Consider the following 20,328-nt stretch of genomic DNA (forward strand, 5'->3'; position numbering starts at 1 on the left):
TACCTTTCCCGGCCATCCCACGTTGATGTTGGTGAAATGTCCCTTGTGATCCACCAGAGCTTGCAGCACTATTGAAAAGTACCCCTTGCGGTTTATGTACTCGGCGGCTTGGTGCTCCGATGCCAAGATAGGGATATGGGTTCCGCCTATTGCCCCACCACAGTTAGGGAATCCCATTGCAGCAAAGCCATCCACTATGACCTGCACATTTCCCAGGGTCACTACCTTTGATATCAGCAGATCTGTGATTGCGTGGGCTACTTGCATCACAGCAGCCCCCACAGTAGATTTGCCCACTCCAAATTGATTCCCAACTGACTGGTAGCTGTCTGGCGTTGCAAGCTTCCACAGGGCTATCGCCACTCGCTTCTCAACTGTGAGGGCTGCTCTCATCTTGGTATTCATGCGCCTCAGGGCAGGGGAAAGCAAGTCACAAAGTTCCATGAAAGTGCCCTTACGCATGCGAAAGTTTCGCAGCCACTGGGAATCGGCCCAGACCTGCAACACTATGCGGTCCCACCAGTCTGTGCTTGTTTCCCAAGCCCAGAATCGGTGTTCCACAGCATGAACCTGCCCCATTAGCACCATGATGCATGCATTGGCAGGGCCCATGCTTTCAGAGAAATCTGTGTCCATGTCCTGATCACTCACATAACCACGCTGACGTCGCCTCCTCGCCCGGTATCGCTCTGCCAGGTTCTGGTGCTGCATATACTGCTGGATAATGCGTGTGGTGTTTAATGTGCTCCTAATTGCCAAAGTGAGCTGAGTGGCCTCCATGCTTGCCTTGGTATGGCATCCGCACAGAAAAAAGGCACGGAACGATTGTCTGCCGTTGCTCTGATGGAGGGAGGGGCGACTGACAACATGGCTTACAGGGTTGGCTTACAGGGAATTAAAATCAACAAAGGGGGTGGCTTTACATCAATGAGTATTTCAGGCAGGACTTCACGGAGGGTTCCAATAAGAAATGGTGCACCTAAGTAATTGTTCTTATTGGAACAAGCAGGTTGGTCTGGCCTCTGATTGATACATGGCTAGATTTACCTCGCTGCACCTTCTCTGTGAGTGACTGCAGTGTGACCTAGAGGACTGAGTCCCCTAGACGGGGAGGAGGGGAAGCAAATGAGTTCAAAACAAATCTGGTCTATTTCTTGTTTTAATCCACTCCATCTATCTTTTACATCTTTGGCTGGCAGCAGACGGTGCAGAAGGACTGCAAGCCATCCACATCTGATGGCTGCTCGGCAGAAGATGGTGCAGTAGGACTGCTAGCCATCCTCATCTCTTGCCTGCCTGGCAGAAGATGGTACAGTAGGACTGCTAGCAATCCGTATCGCCTGCCTGCTCACCATAAGATGGTTCAATAGGACTGACTGCAGGACTAAAGAGAATGACCTGGTCAAGTCACTCCAAATTTAGTCCCTGCGCCCATGTCTGCCCAGGCGCTCCTGGCCGACGTGGCCAGGAGCACCTCGGACATGCCGATGACGGCTACCAGTCCTACTGTACCGTCTGCTGCCACAAGGCAATGGGTTGCTGCTGCTGTGTAGCAATGCAGTACCACATCTGCCAGCACCCAGGAGACATAGGGTGACTGTTACCTGAGCGGGCTCCATGCTTGCCGTGGTATGGCATCTGTACAGGTAACTCAAGAAAAAAGGTACGAAATGATTGTCTGCTGCTGCTTTCATGGAGGGAGGGAGGGAACGGGGGCCTGACGGTATGTACCCAGAACCACCTGCGACAATGTTTTAGCCCCATCAGGCATTGGGATCTCAACCCAGAATTCCAATAGGCAGCGGAGACTGCGGGAACTGTGGGATAGCTACCCACAGTACAACACTCCGGAAGTCGACGCTTGCCTCGGTACTGTGGAAGCACTCTGCCGAGTTAATGCACTTAATGCACTTAAAGCATTTTCTGTGGGGACACACACACTCGAATATATAAAACCGATTTCTAAAAAAATGACTTCTATAAATTGGACCTAATTTCATACTGTAGACAAATCCTTAGTCTCCTGCACCTAGTAGAGCGTTGGCCAATACTCAGATGTGGATAGAATAAAAATGGAATTCTTTACTAGGCCTGGAAGAAAGAAAATGGTGCAAATGTCCTCGGCTTGCAATATTGCAGTTAGGAACACAGAACCTGCCAGACTGCATCAGACCAGTGCCTCAGTTATTGGGTGCCCAATTTGAGACATCTCAGGACTCATTTTCAGAAAATGCTGAGCATCAAAAACTCCAATGGAAGTCAATAGCAGCTGAAAATTAGGCCAAAGATGTCTCAAGCTGGCATACTTGTCAACATCTTCAGGCAGAATAATAGTCGATTTTTAATTTGCAAATTGAATTAGACCTTATGTAGACTGGAACTTTGCACTAGTTACTGCTATCAGTGTAGCTGTACCAATTTGGATGGAATATACAAGCCAAAGATGTTAACATAACCCAGACACAGTCCAACAGTATACAGTTTTTAACAAGGTTCGGGATTTGGTATACAGAAACCACATTCTGCTTAGTACAATGGGAAACACACCATGAAACATCCTTTTAACCTTTTGTTAAAGATAATGTGGAAAAAAAGCAGTTAAAAATTTGGCATGTAAAGTATTAAGCCAGGCTCTCATTTTAACAGTGTTTCTTGTTCTCTTTCACTTTAGCTGGAGAGAGTTTTTAAAAGACAAATGCCCTTGTTTGACAGTCTGTTAGATGGCAGTTAGCTTGGTAATACTTTCCTTTTGGGGAAGATAGAAGAAATAAAGAAGTATGGGCTGGATGGATGCACTACAAGGTGCGTAGAAAGTTGGCTAGATTGTTGGGCTCAACGGGTAGTGATCAATGGCTCCATGTCTAGTTGGCAGCCGGTATCTAGCGGAGTGCCCCAAGGGTCGGTCCTGGGGCCGATTTTGTTCAATATCTTCATTAATGATCTGGAGGATGGTGTGGATTGCACCCTCAGCAAGTTTGCAGATGACACTAAACTGGGAGGAGTGGTAGATACGTTGGAGGGTAGGGATAGGATACAGAGGGACCTAGACAAATTGGAGGATTGGGCCAAAAGAAATCTGATGAGGTTCAACAAGGACAAGTGCAGAGTCCTGCACTTAGGATGGAAGAATCCAATGCACCGCTACAGACTAGGGACCGAATGGCTAGGCAGCAGTTCTGCAGAGAAGGACCTAGGGGTGACAGTAGACGAGAAGCTGGATATGAGTCGACAGTGTGCCCTTGTTGCCAAGAAAGCCAATGGCATTTTGGGGTGTATAAGTAGGGGCATTGCCAGCAGAACGAGGGATGTGATCGTTCCCCCTATTCAACATTGGGGTGGCCTCCTCTGGAGTACTGTGTCCAGTTTTGGGCCCCACACTACAAGAAGGATGTGGAAAAATTGGAGAGAGTCCAGCGAAGGGCAACAAAAATGATTACGGGACTGGAACACATGAGTTATGAGGAGTGGCTGAGAGAACTGGGATTGTTTAGTCTACGAAAGAGAAGAATGAGGGGGGATTTGATAGCTGCTTTTAACTACCTGAAAGGTGGATCCAAAGAGGATGGATCTAGACTATTCTCAGTGATAGCAGATGACAGGACAAGGAGTAATGGTCTCAAGTTGCAGTGGGGGAGATTTAGGTTGGATATTAGGAAAAACTTTTTCACTAGGAGGGTAGTGAAACACTGGAATGCGTTACCTAGGGAGGTGGTGGAATCCCCTTCCTTAGAAGTTTTTAAGGTCAGGCTTGACAAAGCCCTGGCTGGGATGATTTAGTTGGGATTGGTCCTGCTCTGGGCAGGGGGTTGGACTAGATGGCCTCCAGAGGTCCCTTCCAACCCTGATATTCTATGATTCTATGAAATTAGATGAGTTGGGATGGAGCTGTTTCGGCCCAGGTGGTATTCAGAATTCAGCTGGAGCCTGTAGGGGTGGTGATGTCACCTGGATCCATCTCTCTGGCTTGGTCTGGATCCCAGAAAATGTGTGTATGGGGGTAGCCATCATGGTGAAGCTCACTCCAGTAGCCAATTTTTGTGCCCAAAGTCTCTTTCTTTAAGGACCCACAAAGGAAGTGGTGGGCAGAATAGTTCATACGCTCATTATTTTATCCACCAATTAGGCCTAATTTCTGACACACCAATTTTGGTTCATTGATTTTTTCAGTCTCACACTTTTCTTGTTTACCAACCATGATCTTAGCACAGGCCATGAGTTATATCAGTAGTCTTTTTTTGTTTGCACTAATTCAGTCTTTCATACCATTTCCCATCAACATTTGTTATTATAGATCATTGTGACATCCTAAAAACTTGCACTTACTTTTTTACAGCTGAACTCACAATTAAAGTAAATTTGTAGGCCCAATTATCACAACAGACCCTACTGTAGACAGGCACAAGTAGAGTTTACGGTAGGGTTTCAGGCAAGGGTAAACTCCATCAGAGCAAAGCGTGGTTATCTTATCTACGCTAAGGGGTTCACTGGTACCTACAACAGCAATTGACCACCAATGACTGTAATCAGCACAAAATCAACCGTTTAGAAATGGCTGCTGATAGTGTAGTTCCTCAGCTCAGTGGGAGAGGAGCTGATGTGCATGTTCCCCTGCACACTAAAACCCACACTAAGGCAGTGCAGCTAGAACCCCCATCAAATACTCAAATTCCTAATTCTACTCCTAGTTAATTAATTTCCCATCCAACACACATGCCCACACAGATGCCCCTTAATAAATTGTCAGCTACCCACCCCCACCCACAACCCCTCAGGGAATTAATTACTCCCTTTGACCACAAACCCCAACACCAATTATGGCCCCCACATGCACATCTTCATATTGTGCTACTGCTGTGCCCATTCCTGTTGTTCCCCTTAGCCCTTGGTTTCTGTGTCTTCCTCCACTGCTCTGCTGGGGCTGCTCTGCTCCCTCATCTACCCTCAAAGAGCACTCAAAGAAGCTAAGATCACTGCAGAGAAGAAAAATGAATTCTTTACATTGGTCTTCACTGCAGAGGATGTGGTGGAGATACCCAAATCAAAGCTCTGCTTTTTGGCTGACAACGCTGAAGTACTGTCGCACACTGATGTGTCAGTAGAAGAGGTTTTAGAACAAATTGACAAATTAAACAGTAATTGGTGACCAGGCCTAGTTGGTATTCACCCAAGAGGCCTGAAGGAACTCAAATATGAAGCTGAAGAACTTCTAATTGTGGTATGTAACCTATCACTGAAACGATAGTCTGTCCCAGATGACTGGAAGTTACCTAATGTAACGCCAATTTTCAAAACAGGCTCCTGAGTTAATCCTGGAAATTACAGGCTAGTAAACCTAACTGAGTACCGGGCAAATTGGTAGAAACTATCGTAAAGAACAGAATTATCAGACACATACATAAACATGATTTGTTGGGGGAGAGTCAACATGGCTTTTGTAAAGGTAAGTCATGCTTTACTAATCTATTAGAATTCTTCAAGGGTGTCAACAAGCACGTGGATAAGGGTGATCCAGTCAATATAGTGTACAGTACTTGAATTTTAGAAAGCTTTTAACAGGGTTCCTCACCAAAGGTTATTAAGGAAATGAAGCAGTCCTGGGCTAAGAGGGAAGGTCCTCTCATGGCCCAGTAACTGGTTAAAAGATAGAAAACAAAGGGTAGTAATAAATTGTCAATTTTCACAGTGGAGAGAGGTAAACAGCGGTATCCCCAAGGATCTGTACTGGGACCTATGCTGTTCAACATATTCATTACTGATCTGGAAAAGGGAGTGAACACAGACGTGGCAAAGTCTGCAAATGATAAATAAGTGTTCAAGACAGTTAAGTTCAAAGCTGACTGCGAAGAGTTACAGGGGATCTCATAAAACTGAATGACTGGTCAACAAAATGGCAGATGAAATTCAACTTTGTTAAATACAAAATAATGCACATTGGAAAAAATAATCCCAACTATACATATAAAATAATGGGATCTAAATTAGCTGTTACCACTCAAGAAAGAGATCTTGGAGACACCATGGATAGTTCTCGGAAAACTTCAACTCAATGCTCGGCAGTGGTCAAAAAGGCTAACAGAATGTTAGGAACTATTAGGAAAAGGATAGAAAATAAGACAGAAAATATTATAATGCCACTATATAAAGCCATGGTGCACCCACACTTTAGTCCATTTCTGGTTGTCACATCTCCAAAAGGATATAGTGGAACCGGAAAAGGTTCAGAGAAGGGTAATAAAGATGTTCAAGGCTATGGAATGGTTTTCATACAGGAAGAGATTAAAAAGATGAGGGCTGTTCCGTTTAGAAAAGAGACGATTAAGAGGGAACATGAGAGAGGGTTATAAAATCATGACTGGTGTGGAGAAGTGTTATTTCCCTTTCCCACAACACAAAAACCAAGGGTCACCTGATGAAATTAATAGGCATCAGGTTTAATAAAAAACAAGAAGTACTTTTTAATACAACATACTGGAACTAATTGCCAGGGGCTATTGTAAAGGCCAAAAGAATAACTGGGTTCATAAAAGAACTAGATACATTCATGGAGGATAAGTCCATCAGTGGCTATTAGCCGCAATGATCAGGGATGCAACCCCATGCTCCAGGCATCTCTGAGCCTCTGATTGCCAGAAGCCAGGAGGGGAACACAAGGTAGATCACACCAACTGCACTGTTCTGTACATTCCTCCTGTAGCCCTAGTAGTGGCCACTGTCAGAGACAGGATACTGAGCTAAATGGACCATTGGTCTGACCCAGTAGGGCCGTTCTTATGTTCTTATGAGAATCTCACCTTTCATTTAAAAAATAAGTCTCCAGCTCTTATGCTTGCAGAGAAAAGCTTGAAAATATGAACCCGAAAGGCTCCCGAAGCAGAAGACACATACAAACAATTCAACATTTGTTATTTTTTAAAATCTCATCATTTTAAAGCCAAAATCATGAATTTTCAGATCCTGACTCACGCTTTTTGAACTCTTGGGCATGGCAATACTAGAGCGAGCAGGATTCTCTCACCTCTCCCTAGGCATGGGTGGGGGAGGGGAGTGTTGGGGAGCGGGCAGCACTAGCAGCCAGAGAGGCGAAGCTGCAAAGCCAGCTGGGATGCAGGAGGGCTGAGAGCTTGGGGTGCACTCCTGACCCCTTAAGCAAGGGAGTGGGTAGAAGGGAGCTCTGCTTGCTCCATGTGTTGAGGGTAGACGAAGAAGCTCTGCAGCACGTGGAGCAGCATTTTCCCAGAAGGCAATGGGGAAGGACAGCTATCGGAGGGGTTTTCCCCCAGACCTGTATGAGGGCCTGAAAACCTACAGTCTATAGGGAAAGTGGGTAGAGCTGGCAGCCCTTTGAAATCCTTAAAAACAAACACACCCAAAAGCAGTAGCCGCTTTTGAAATTTGGGGGCTAAGTGCCCACCTGTGAGCCTCTGGTCCTTATCCACTGCTGGAATGTGGGGGCATGACCAGTCAAGTTCATTGATAAATCATTCTGTCTGTTCAAAGAAAACTTGAAGTGTATGTTCCTACTGAGGCACAGAGGGTCTGTATTTAACATTTACATTATATTTATTTAAACGCTACATAACTCTGACACAACAGCAGTCTGGTGTTTCTGGTAGTCCACAGCCTGTACCTCACCAAATGGAGGAGGCAGGGGAGTGGTACTAGGGACTTGGAGAGAAAAACTAAGCTCTCCCCCTCCTCCCATTCATGGTGTCCTGTACTTGCATTCGCTGTGGGGATTCTTTTTTGCCCAAAGGCAGTGCTATTTGAAGAAAGGAGGGGAAAAGTGGTATCAACAGGAACTGGTGATGTTCAAGGGTATTTGCACCAAAGATCTTTCAAAGTGTCTCATCTCTTTTCCTCCCATCTCTGGGATAGGGTCTTTAATATGGTTGTGTTCAGAGCGACTAACTAGGGTTGGTCTTAGACAAATGCTACCGGGGAAGGGCTCCCAGAATGTGAATCCTTGAGGCCCCAAAACATGGTGCCCTGGGAGGCCATACACCCCACACAGGCCTGCGACCTGCTCTGCACATGCTTCAGTGTTATTCACTCTGCATTACCTTCTGGGATGCTGCAGAGTCCAGTGGTCTTTGCACTGCTATATCCAGTCCCATGTATGCAGCATTCTGCTGCAGTGGCTCTGTACTTTCCATTGGTGACTGCACTGCCTTCAGTCCCTGCCACCGGGCAGTTCCCAGGGCTGTTTGCCAAGCAATCAGTTTGTAACCAAGATGACCTGTGTCTTTGGAAGGAACTTTCTTTCAGAACAAATGTAGACATACACAAAAGTACAAAGTTTGCTGGTGGGTTAAGCTTTAACCTCATAGTTGTTTATTCACTCCAGAAAATAAATAGTGGCCATTCTGTAGGTCGGTAATCAGGCCCCCCTCTAGCCATTTTGGTGCCCTACGCAGCCCCTCTCGCCGCCCCCCCCTCCCCCGCGGAGGCGGCGCGGGGGGAGAGAGCCGGCCCCAGGCCTCCACGGCGGGGAAGCGCTGGCCACTTCCTGTGGGAAATGGAGTGACCCAGCCCCAGCCTGCTCCGCTCCCCTGGCTCCCAGGCTTGGGGGGCAGGGGGAACCAGCCCACAGCAGTCGCCAGCGGCGCGGCTGGGAGCCAGAGGAGCAGAGTAGGCTGGAGCCCAGTCGCTCCGCCGAGTGCAGCGAGCCCAACCCTGCTGCAGTCCTCAGGGGCAGCGCTGGAGCGGGGCCTGGGGCCAGGTGGAAGAGGCGGAGCAGGAGCTGGAGCAATACGCAGCTGTGTAGTTTCCTGGCGCCCTTCACAGCTCTGTACTTTGCGTAAGGGTGGGGACGGACCTGTCTGTAATCCACTTTGAAGCCTGGGGTCTTACCTGGTGCTGCTTGCTTTTAAATCCCAAAGTAAGTTGTTTTTTGCAAGTGATTGAGAGATGAGTGAGGGCTGTGTCTGGGTGTCTATGGCTCCTGTTTCTCCTGCTGTGAAATAATTTGATTTCATATTTGTCCTTGGTGCCTTTGGCTTTCTTTGAGCTAGGAAACTTAAGACCTAGATCTCTCCTCTGGTATGCCTCCCCTTGTGTCTGCTGTCATGCAGCTGTGTAGACAGGGCTCACCTTCTCAGAGAAGACGACACAGTGACAAAAACACCCAAGTCCTGTCTGTGCTACTGGCTCCAATGTTGCAACTATTACTGGAGTTGCTGTAGTGGAGAATTACAGGTCCCAGTCTTTTAGTGTAGAGTTAAACATGTCTGTCAGTGGGACAGGCCATATCTACTCTTGGAAGTTTGATTGAGTGATTTTGTCTACATAATCAATCTGTTTCTCTATGTCTGGAGCACACATTGTCATCATTTGGTCGACTTTCCAACCTGGTAGCTCACATCGTGGCTATCTGACCTGCTGGTTCCAATAAGGGTTGCAACTCCTAATTAACTGATATAGAAGGATAGCAGAGAGAGCTGGAGCACTCTCCTGGGTATTTTCAGAAAAATTAAATTGTAAACAATGCATTTATTCATAGTCTGAAGCGCCTCCATTTTCATTTGCACTGTAAAAGGTCTATTTTAACTAGGCCTGCAAAACTATTAGTAACAAATCATTTATTTAACAAATTTTGCTTCTTTTTCTGTTTTGTGAATTGTGAGGAAACACCTCACACTTATCTCATATTTTGTCATTATTTTCCAAATCATTTCTGTGAATAATTCTTGGTATGTAGTTTATTCACAATAGTTCATAGATTAATATAGTGCAAGGTCAGAAGGGACCACTGTGATCATCTAGACTGACCTGTATAACACAGGCCATAGAACTTCCCCAAAATAATTGCTAGAGCAGTTTTTTTTAGACAAGCATCCAGTCTTAATGTAAAAATTGCTATTGATGGAGAATCCACCATGACCCTTGATAAATTGCTCCAATAGTTAAATTTGCACCTTATTTGCCGTCTGAATTTGCTAGCTTCAATCTCCAGTCACTGGATTGCGTTATATCTTTGTAAGATTGAAGAGTGTGTTATCAAATATTTGTTCCCCATGTACGTACTTACATCTTCAAACTTTAGCAGTCATTATTTTCGTTTTCTTCCAGGTCGTTGATAAAAATATGAAATAGCATAGCAAGAATATAGCATAGCATAGCAAACAGAATAGCAAGAACTGATCCCTATGGGGCCCTACTAGAAACACACCCATTCAGCGATGATTACCTGTTTACAGTTACATTTTGAGACTTATAAGCCATTTTAAATTCATTTAATATGTGCTGCATCAGTTTTAAATCATACAAGTTTTAATCAAAATGTCATGCAATACCAAGTCAACACCTTACAGAAATCTGTTACATCAACCCTATTACCTTTATCAACCAAACTTGTATAATCTTACCAAAATAGAGATATCAAGTTAGTTTCAAAGGATCTGTTTTCGATATAAACCCATGTTGACTGGCAAGTATTTGATATTCAGTGTTCCTGCTGCTTTGACTGCAGTGTTATTTCTGTTCCCTGACTGGATGAAGTAATACTAAGAATCATATTTCCAGTGTGAACAGTTGCAACTACAATTTCAAAATTTTGTTTGTGTCAGTATTCTCCTGTAGTTGCTCCAAATGTTATACATTTGCCTTCACGCCTACTCATTTGCTACAATATTCACAGAAAGCAAATAGCAAAGGGACCTGGATTCATTACAAAAGTCAACTGAATATTTCTAGAAAATATTTGGCGGATTTCACCCAGCTCTAATTCTAACTATGAATTGGAACATAGTTTTGCGCTGCATTTATTCTGGAATGGGTTTAGATGCAGGTTTCTGTATTTACTCCTTTCAGAATTTTCTAGGCCAAATTCAGAAATGTTCTAAGTGAGGGTTGCATATTGGTGAATGTGTGTAGGGCCGGTATCATTTATAGAAGGGTGGAGAGGGACACTGGAAAATGAACAAGCAGGAGGATGTAAGAGAAAGGGCTGCTTTAATTTGCACCTTCTAACAGGCTCTTGTTGGGTGCTTTTCATACTACAGCCTCACCCTTCCACCTCCAGTGTATGTTCACTTACACCACCTACTAGTAGCAACATGTAACACAACTATCTATTGTTCTCTCTGAACTTAGCCCTATTCTCTGTTGTTGATTGTTTTTTCTGACAGCTGAACCTTGGAGAAGACAACATGGAGATAGAGACTGAGACAGAGAGATCATAAAATATAGGCTTCATTCTGCTTTCTGGCCATATCAGTAATGCTTTTTTGTAACACTGGGGCAGAAGATGATTTGCAGGATTTGCTTGAGGCCAAGTTAAGTAATCATTAACCTGGATAATCAGAACCTGGTAAAGCAGTAGCTAAGGTTAGACTATGTTCTGGTTTTAGCTATCTAAAAAAGATCAAGGGGCAAATTCTGCCGTCATTTGTGATCCTTTCATTCCCAAGTGGCATCCATGGGGTTGTACAGGTATAAAGAAGACAGAATTAGGCCCACTTAACACTGTGGCCGACATCAAAGAAAGTGATTTGAGTTGCTTGCAAAGTATTTCCCCTTAAAGACATATGATTACATAAAAAAAATCTAAGTTAAAAGAACAATAAGGTTGCAAAGTCAAGCACTCAAAAGTTAGGAAATGCCAGAATTAAGGTGGCCTATGCCATCTTAATTCAGCCCCCTGTGTGTAAGCATTATGATACAGTTTTTAATTATATGATCATATACTATTTTTTCCACTGCCTCATTCAGTGAACACAATGGACAGTGCTCACTTAATGAGCAGCTATTCATTAAATTAATTTTATCTTTATCATTGAATGTGTGGGCCTATGCGTTATTTAATGAACACCAGTCATACATTGCTCTTAATACAGAATTATTATTTCCTCAGGGACTTTTCCATAGTGCTCATCACTATGATATCAGTGCTTCACAAACATTAACACATTTATCTTCAGAACACTTCTAATATTGTTATTCCCATTTTACAGATGGGGAACTGAGGCACAGAGATATTATTGTCAAAAGCATCCACTTACTTTGAGCGCCAAATTGAGATGCCTATGGCCTGATTTTTCCTAGAACTTATCATTTTATCGCACTGTTCAGACTATAGCTCTCACTGATTTCAGTTGCAGCTCTGAGTGCTCAGCACTTCTGCAAATCAGACCCCTTCTGTTTCAATGTAAGCATCCAGAAAATGAAGAACACTCAATTAGTGGCCAACTGTAAAAATTTTGCTTTCATTGGATTCCACAGGAACTCTGTGGCAGGGGCAGGGATAGAATCTAATTCTCCAGAGCGGCATTCAACTGCCTTAACCATAAGACTGTCCTTTCTCTTTCTGCAATCCCCAACCTCATTCACTCACACCTTCCAGATTCTGCAACAATGAGGGAGGGGTTTTACAGGCAACAGTGTTCTTCTTTACACAGCTCTGATTCATTCTCTGAGCATGGTTCATCCTGTGCGCTAAATGAGGCAGGAATCCTGTGGGGGAAAAAACTAGTATTTGATCATGTAATTAAAGAGTGTATCATAATGCATACACACAAAGGAGCCAAATTATGGTGGCACAGGCAACTTTAACTGTGGCATTTCTTAACTTTTGAGTGAGTGATCTGCAGTCTTAATGGGATTTAAATGTATTTTTGTAAGTAATTTCCTAGTTTTTTTAAAAAAGCAAACTGAAAAAACCCCCAGAAATTCTATCATGTGGAACCATATTGATTCTCACATGGGTCATCTTCAGATTTCAGAATTTTAAATCCACAGCACAGCCCTCTACCACTTGAACTAAAAGAATAACTGATAGCAGTAGTAGGTTGACATTCTCTATGTGGGTCAGCAACGAGGGGGTGGGGGATGAGGCATACATTTTGGGTTACACAGATATTTGCTGACAGAAAAGGAATGATGAGGCCCAGGAATCCTAGGTTCCATTCCAGGTTCTGAGGGGAGTGTTCTCTAGTGATTAGAGACTTCTGTCCCTGTTCCCTGAAAACCAGGCCCCTTCTGCCCACCAATGCCTCCAGCCTGTCCTAGGACCAGCCCCAGTTATCCATCCCCCATCTCCTCATCCCTGTCCAGAGCCTTGCCCCCACAGGCCCCACCCATCAGTCCTCTGGGTCTTCATCGCAGTCTCCCCTTCATCACCACCCCAGTTCCTCACTTTCTGCATTACAGCTAGCAAGTACCTCCTCTTCCCTGCTGAGGCGCCAGTGGTGGATCAGTCTCCCAGCTCTCAGTTCCTGTGTCTGCTGCCTCAGCTGGCAAGGAGACAATTACAGGGAAAGTCCTTCAGGTCTGGGCTGGAGAATGCTCAGAGAAAACAAAATCCTCAGACACTCTGTCTCTACTGAGATGTGCAAACTGAAATTTTCAGTCTCATAACTTGGACAAATTTAGGTAGATATTCACAGTGAAGACACAGGACGTGTACCTTACATCAAGGACCTGCACCTTATTCCAAGTCCCTGGACCAAAGGACAGAGGTACTAGACCTTCTCAATGAAACAGTTATTCATGAGCAAAACAATGTATTTTCCCTAAGTGTGTTCTCAGAAATGACTGAACTGCTTTTGCTGAAATTTAAAACAACAAAAATCAAACAAAAACTCAGCCTGAGGTAGACACAAAGTATGGAAATTTCAATCCAAACCATTAAAGTCTGACAAAGTTAAAAACAGCTGAAAACAGGGTCTTATGAAAGAAGTGTCAGGCAACCTTAACCATTGGCAGCACTACCTGCGTCTCTTATAATTATGCAGCTGGGAGGAAATAGCTGTGTGGCCAACAGCTAGACCTGCAGATGTGCACTATAGAGCAATGCCCAGTGACAAGTGCCCAGTAAAAAATAATACGATAGGTGTAGCATGCACAGTATCTGCAAGGGGAATGTGGTACACAATAGATAACACATAGTACATATCACAGGCCAAATTCAGCCAGTAGTTCTACGCTACAACCTCACAGACTTCAGTGGTATTTCACAGAGTACAGAATTTTTCTCTTTATGCTTCAATTTCTGAAAGGATGAATATTCCAGCTTATGCAGTGATCCTACTATGCAGGAAGGAGTCTTGTCAGTACTTTGGTTGGAGACAACCAAGAAAAATCCCTAGACAGCTGCAGGAAGCAGTGTGCGTGACTGAAATTTGTTTGGTGAATGGTGGCCAATACAAAATGAGATAGTGGCATCTGAGACCATTTCAGATCTTGAAAGCCATCCTCGCCTTTAAACTCTAAGGCATTCTCAATAGATAGATTAGGGATAAGTGCCCTTCTCATTCCTGGAGGTCGCTCCATCATGGCAGAGATGTGGCACACTAGTTGGTCACTGTGGAGAAGCTGGAGCTGTAATTCTTCTGCAGACAGAGGATTGTAGAGCTGTCAATCCAAGACCAGCACTAAATTAAATTGAAGTGGATAAAAGAGAGAATGCTGACAAAGGGAATGCTCAGGGACCTCGTATCTACTCTGTGCTTGACATGTTATTCCTCTCTTCTCAGGTTCCAATAACCTTTCTCTAAAATGCCCATGATATGTTTGTCAGACTTTGAAGCTTATGCTAAGAAGCATCTGCCCAAGACCACTTGGGAATTTTTTGCAGGTGGAGCTGATGAGTGTTGCACCCGAGATGACAACCTCCTGGCATATAAAAGGTACAGAGAGCTCTTCTTTTGTGGGCAAAAATCTTTTAAGCTATGTTGGGATGCAAGTTCCTGGTGTTCTCAAGTGTCTAATACTCTCAACACCTATCCCTTATATAAATGACCACAGCAAAATGCACCTGAGTTACTTACAATGTAGCCTCTGGTGTTACCCAGCAGATGAAGGTAGGTAGCATGGAGCACAGTGGACTTGAGGGTGGGAATGGGCAGCAAGGGAGTGAAAGCAAGTGGCATGTTGTGTAGGTGAGAGGGTAAAGGGTGGGAGTGGCATAGAGTGTGGGGCATTGGGAGTATGAGGATGGAGTATGTAGCACAGGGGGCTGAGACTTGGGGGCAAATTGCATGGATAGTGAGAATGGGCAGTGTTCAGGCTGATGATATGGGTATAGCAATCTGAAGGTTTTTGATGTAAGGGAAGAGAGATGGAATCCAACAGCAAGTAGCAAAAGTGCAGATGTGTATGCCATGGGATACATGGAAGGCAAATGACGGAGCAAGGATCATTTGAGTGGGTGGTTTTCATGTTCTGGGATGCTATTCAGACCAGTGAGGGGTGGTATCACCACTTTCCCTGTAACTCTGAGTGCTTTAAATGCTCTGTTGCTGAAGCTCTCTGTCTGGGATGCTCACAGTTAGCAACAAGCATGCCCTCTGTCTGTTTGCTGTGCAACCCTGATACAGCAGCAGTTTGCCTTCTGCAGCAACACAGTCACTCCCTGGTTTCCACCAGCTTTAGTTGCACCTGGTAATTTGACCCCAGCATCCACCCCATCCCAAATTTTCCTGAAACCATGTGCTCTGCAATGTGCAGACCTTTCCTGGACCATTCAGAGGAATAAGATTTGTTTGTTCCTCTAAACAGACAAAACACACAGTGTATCACTTTAACTGGAGTTAATCACTTCAATGCACACACAGCACTGGGATGGTTTGGTTTAAAAGTAAAACAAATGTATTGACCAAAGGGGAGAGATTTTAAGTGATACCAAGTTGAAAGAATTAAGTTAGAAAGGGTTAAAAACAAACAAAAATAAAAATACACTTTCTAGTTAACAAAACTGTGGTCTTGGTTCAAAGTAAGATTCTTACCAGACTTCCTTCCAGCATAGGTGCTGGAACTAGGGGTGCAGGGAGGTGCAGCAGCACCCCCTGGCTTGAAGTGTTTCCATTATATACAGGGTTTACAGTTTGGTTCAGTGGCTCACTATAAAAATTGTTCCAGGACCCCTGTCTTCCAGCAAGATGGCCAACCACCTCCTTTGGTCAGAATCTCCCAAAAAGTCTGAAGTGCTCAGTTCCTTTGTCGTCTTAGGTGAAAGTTCTTTGCCCTACTTTTTATATCTTTTTTTCCTTTGAAAGGGATTCAGCTGAAGGTTACCCCTCAAAATAAAGTTCATTAAAGCTGTGAGGAAGGAGCTATGGAGTCTGGTGATGAAGGAAGTTCCATGCTGGGGTCTTCCCCTACTAGTGTTCACTATAATGCAAACTGATCTGTTCCTTCCCCATCCAATGCAAATGAATGGCCACTAGACATGTGATAGCCAATTGATTCTGACAACACCTCACTGGAGGGTTGGCTTGTCCTTTGTCTGGGAGAAACCTGTTTACTCACTCCACAGATTTATCTGGTAAACACATTTTAATCTCACATTTCCTCCACATTTGTATAGTCCCTTGGGGTGTTTACTGTATATACACCGCACAAGGATATTAATGATCAGTGTGTTGTTACTAGTTTTCTATTGATATCTTACATGACACATATCAGCTATGGTTTATTACCTTAATGAATTGGGGTACACTGAATTGGTGACACCAGTGGAAACTGTCTACCATATATCAGGGTGCTTCTTGCCCTCTGGCATTGGGGTGCTCTTAGGTTACAGTGGTACAGAGAATGATGGCAGATAGTTCAAGAGCAGATGGTATGGGGTTTACAGGTAGGTGGCAATGACTGTGAGGAGAGTCATGTTGGGGGTGAAAGTAAGTACCAATGAGGGGGTGGAGTTCTCAACAGGCAATGGCCCCTGGCTTTTCCTGATTGGGTCAGACTAGTGTGTGATAACATATAAATGAAGATCCATTGATCAGGGAAGATCGCAAGCATTAAAACCACCAGGCTGCTACCTTGTTGACTGGCATGTCATCTTTGTCTTCTTGCAGAATCCGCTTCCGGCCACGCATGTTGCGGGATATGTCTGTGATAGACACTAGGACTATTCTTCTAGGGACTGAAATCAGCTTCCCTGTAGGGATTGCTCCCACCGGTTTCCACCGGCTGGCTTGGTCCGATGGAGAGAAGAGCACAGCAAGAGGTACCCTGTGATTTCATTCTGTAAAACAAAAGAGGACATATTAAAAACCTGTTAGAAACTGTGAGCAATTCTGATGGCATTTTAATGTGTGGCCAACCCCCTGAAAAGCCAATCTGTAAGAATGACACTGAAGTGCCATGTTTTAGAGCCAGATTCTTTTCCTGACCTACTCCTCTCTCCCTTGTGATGCTCTGGAGGCACAAAGCAGCTGGAAAACCACATACAGTCACAGTGCTGCAGCACTGTAGTTATCCCCAGCTACCAGAACAGCCTCTTGGGGGCTGCTGTAACTTAAAGAAGCCCTGAAGCTATTCCTACTTGTGCCAGGGACCAGACTGGCCCCCTTTTGGCCCCAGGATTGGAGGGGGGTGACATACAGCATTCAGCCTGTACAGTCCATACATACTTTATAAAATATGGATGAAAGATCTTGTATTGGGGGTTATTAGCTGGCATTCCCATTGTACCCAGGCAAAATTGGTGAGGAAGCTTCAGCACCTCGTACTGAGGCTTTTTTAAATATCTCCTGCAGCAGCTGAAGCCATGAACACCTGTTACATCACCAGCACATACTCCACCTGCACGGTGGAGGAGATTGCTGCAGCTGCACCCAATGGCTTCCGATGGTTCCAGCTGTACATTCATCGCAACAGGGCACTCTCAGAGGGACTGATCCGACGTGCAGAGGCCGCGGGTTTTCAAGGCCTGGTGCTCACTGCCGATCTTCCCTACCTTGGGAAGAGACGAGACGACATCCGCAACAACTTCCAGCTCCCACCGCACATGACAGTGAAGAACTTTGAAGGAGTTTTTGAGGTTTGGGAAATGATTTGTGTGTGTGAGAGAGAGAGAGAGCGAGAGAGAGCAAGCAGATGGGAGCCTCACTGGCCAGAGGCAACCCCTGCCTGCCGATAGTGGGCGAGGAGGCAGAGTGAGGGCAGCCGGCTTCAGCAGTGTTACTGAGCATGCTCAGTCCATGTGAGCATGCTCAGTACAAGCCAAGCAACATATCTGGGGGGATGGGAGGGCTTGTGAATACATATGTCTCCCTCACACACACACACAAAAAATATCACCTTTGCCACTGGACTACAAAAATAGTTCTTAGCCTTTTTGGATACATGTTACCATTTGCCAAACTCAGGCCTGGTCTATGCTTAAAAGAGTTACTGTTATAAATACTTCAGTGAGGGGATGTGATGTTGTTACTAGTGTGAATGCAGTTATACCAGTATAATGGTGACTCATACTAGTATAGTTATTCCCCTTTTCATATGGGAATAGCTTTATTAGTAGATGCACCTTTATACCAATATAACCGCACCCATGCTGGTGGCAGTGGTGAGGGGGCATGTCACACTGCTTTAATTATATTAATATAGTTAAAGTGGTACAGTTTTTGTGTATAGACAAGCACTAAGACCTCAGCTGTACTAGCCAGTGCTCACCACCTTTCATTCATCTGTGCCTGCTGACCTCAGCTGTACTAGCCAGTGCTCACCACCTTTCATTCATCTGTGCCTGCTCTAAATTCTGGTGGAGCTTGGGTTCCTCTAAAGCCTGGCCTCACTCTCAGAGCTCTGCTGATGGTTACAGCAGTCACAACTGAATGGGAGGTGAGCTCTAAATCCGTCTAATGCCCCTGAAGTCACTTTGTTCAACAGCTCAGGTGCCTTTGCAGGAAAAGATTGACAACTGTTCGGCACAAAGTCCTCTGGTCAGACATTTTCCTTTCAAATGGTTGGATGACAATCTGTTTTGATTTGACCAAATGTTTAAAATCATACTCTGTATATGCACAAGAATATTTTAATAGTGCTCCCCCTATTTTCTATTGCAGATCTAACAAAATTGTGTGTGTGGAGATTTCACTAAAAGGCTTTGAAACACCGGGCCAGGTTATCGGCTGCTGTAAATCTGTGGCACTCCATTGGTTTTAATTGAGCTACATTGATTTACAACAGATAAGAATCTGGTCTCCCTTTTCTAATTCAGGGTGCTCATGTATATTGACTGAGGCAGGGCTTCAAAGCATAGGCACCGACTTACAAGTTGCCAGGGGGTGCTCGACCCCTGTTCCGCCACAGGCCCCACCCCCACTCCACCCTTCACCTAGGCCCCCACCCCCGCCTCACCTCTTCCAGATGATCTGGGATGGGTGGGAGGCACTAGGAGGGAAGGGGAGGAGCTGCTCGGCAGGGCTGCTGGCAGGCAGGAGGTGCTGGGGTGGCTGACTGACCCCCGGGGCTATCAGTAGGTGCTGAGCACCCACTATTTTTTTCCATGGGTGCGCCTGCCCCGGAGCACCTTCAGAGTCGGCGCCTATGCTTCAAAGTAGCTTGGCTTAATTCCATTCACTTTTTCAGGCTCTGCATCAGCAAGCAGTCATGGGATAAGGGGGGGAAGGTTCTCTCATGGACTGGTAACTGGTTAAACAATAGGAAACAAAGGGTAGGAATAATAGTCAGTTTTCAGAATGGAGAGAGGTAAATAGTGGTGTCCCCCAGGGGTCTGTACTGGGCCCAGTCCTATTTAACATATTCATAAACAATCTGGAAATAGGGTAAACAGTGAGTGCAAAATTTGCAGGTGATACAAAAGTACTCAAGATAGTTAAGTCCCAGGCAGACTGCAAAGAGCTACAAAAGGATCTCTCAAAACTAGGTGGCTGGGCAACAAAATGGCAGATGAAATTCAGTGCTGATAAATGCAAAGTAATGCACACTGGAAAACATAATCCTAACTATACATATAAAATGATGGGGTCTAAATTAGCTGTTACCATTCAAGAAGGAGATCTTGGAGTCATTGTGGGTAGTTCTCTGAAAAACATCCGCTCAATGTGCAGCGGCAGGCAAAAAGGCGAACAGAATGTTGGGAATCATTAAGAAAGGGATAGATAATAAGACAGAAAGTATCACATTGCCTCTATATAAATCCATGGTACGCCCACATCTTGAATATTGTGTGCAGATGTCACCTCATCTCAAAGAAGATATATTGGAAGGGGGAAAGGTTCAGAAAAGGTCAACAAAAATGATTAGAGGTATGGAGCATCTGCCATATAAGGAGAGATTAACAAGACTGGGCCTTTCAGCTTGGAAAAAAGATGACTAAGGGGGATATGATAGAGATCTATAAAATCATGACTGATGTGGAGAAAGTAAATAAGAAAGTGTTATTAACTCCTTCTCATAACACTAGAACAAGGGGTCATCAAATGAAATTAATAGGCAGCAGATTTAAAACAAACAAAAGGAAGTATTTTTTCACACAACACACAGTCAACCTGTGGCACTCCTTGCCAGAGTATGTTGTGAAGGCCAAGACTATATCAGGGTTCAAAAAAGAACTAGATAAATTCATGGAGGATAGGTCCA

At 44.6% G+C, this 20,328-nt stretch overlaps 1 protein-coding gene across 4 annotated transcripts in view; it reads left to right on the plus strand.

Moving 5' to 3' along the window:
• The first annotated feature begins 8,381 nt into the window (after window positions 1-8,381).
• The window catches only part of HAO2 (hydroxyacid oxidase 2), a 30,659-nt gene continuing 18,712 nt past the window's right edge, over window positions 8,382-20,328 (plus strand). For 2 of the 4 annotated variants that reach the window (XM_048820143.2, XM_048820150.2), the window contains exons 1-4: window positions 8,389-8,878; window positions 14,472-14,624; window positions 16,797-16,948; window positions 17,481-17,764. In XM_048820143.2, the coding sequence (XP_048676100.1) occupies window positions 14,494-14,624; window positions 16,797-16,948; window positions 17,481-17,764 (567 nt within the window). In that variant the 5' untranslated portion in view covers window positions 8,389-8,878; window positions 14,472-14,493. Of the gene's footprint in view, window positions 8,879-12,555; window positions 13,455-14,471; window positions 14,625-16,796; window positions 16,949-17,480; window positions 17,765-20,328 lie in introns of those variants that run through there. The other 2 variants (XM_048820126.2, XM_048820135.2) reach the window with 2 other exon arrangements.

Source organism: Caretta caretta, chromosome 1 (assembly GCF_965140235.1).
Source record: "Caretta caretta isolate rCarCar2 chromosome 1, rCarCar1.hap1, whole genome shotgun sequence".
Lineage (NCBI taxonomy): Eukaryota > Metazoa > Chordata > Testudines > Cheloniidae > Caretta > Caretta caretta.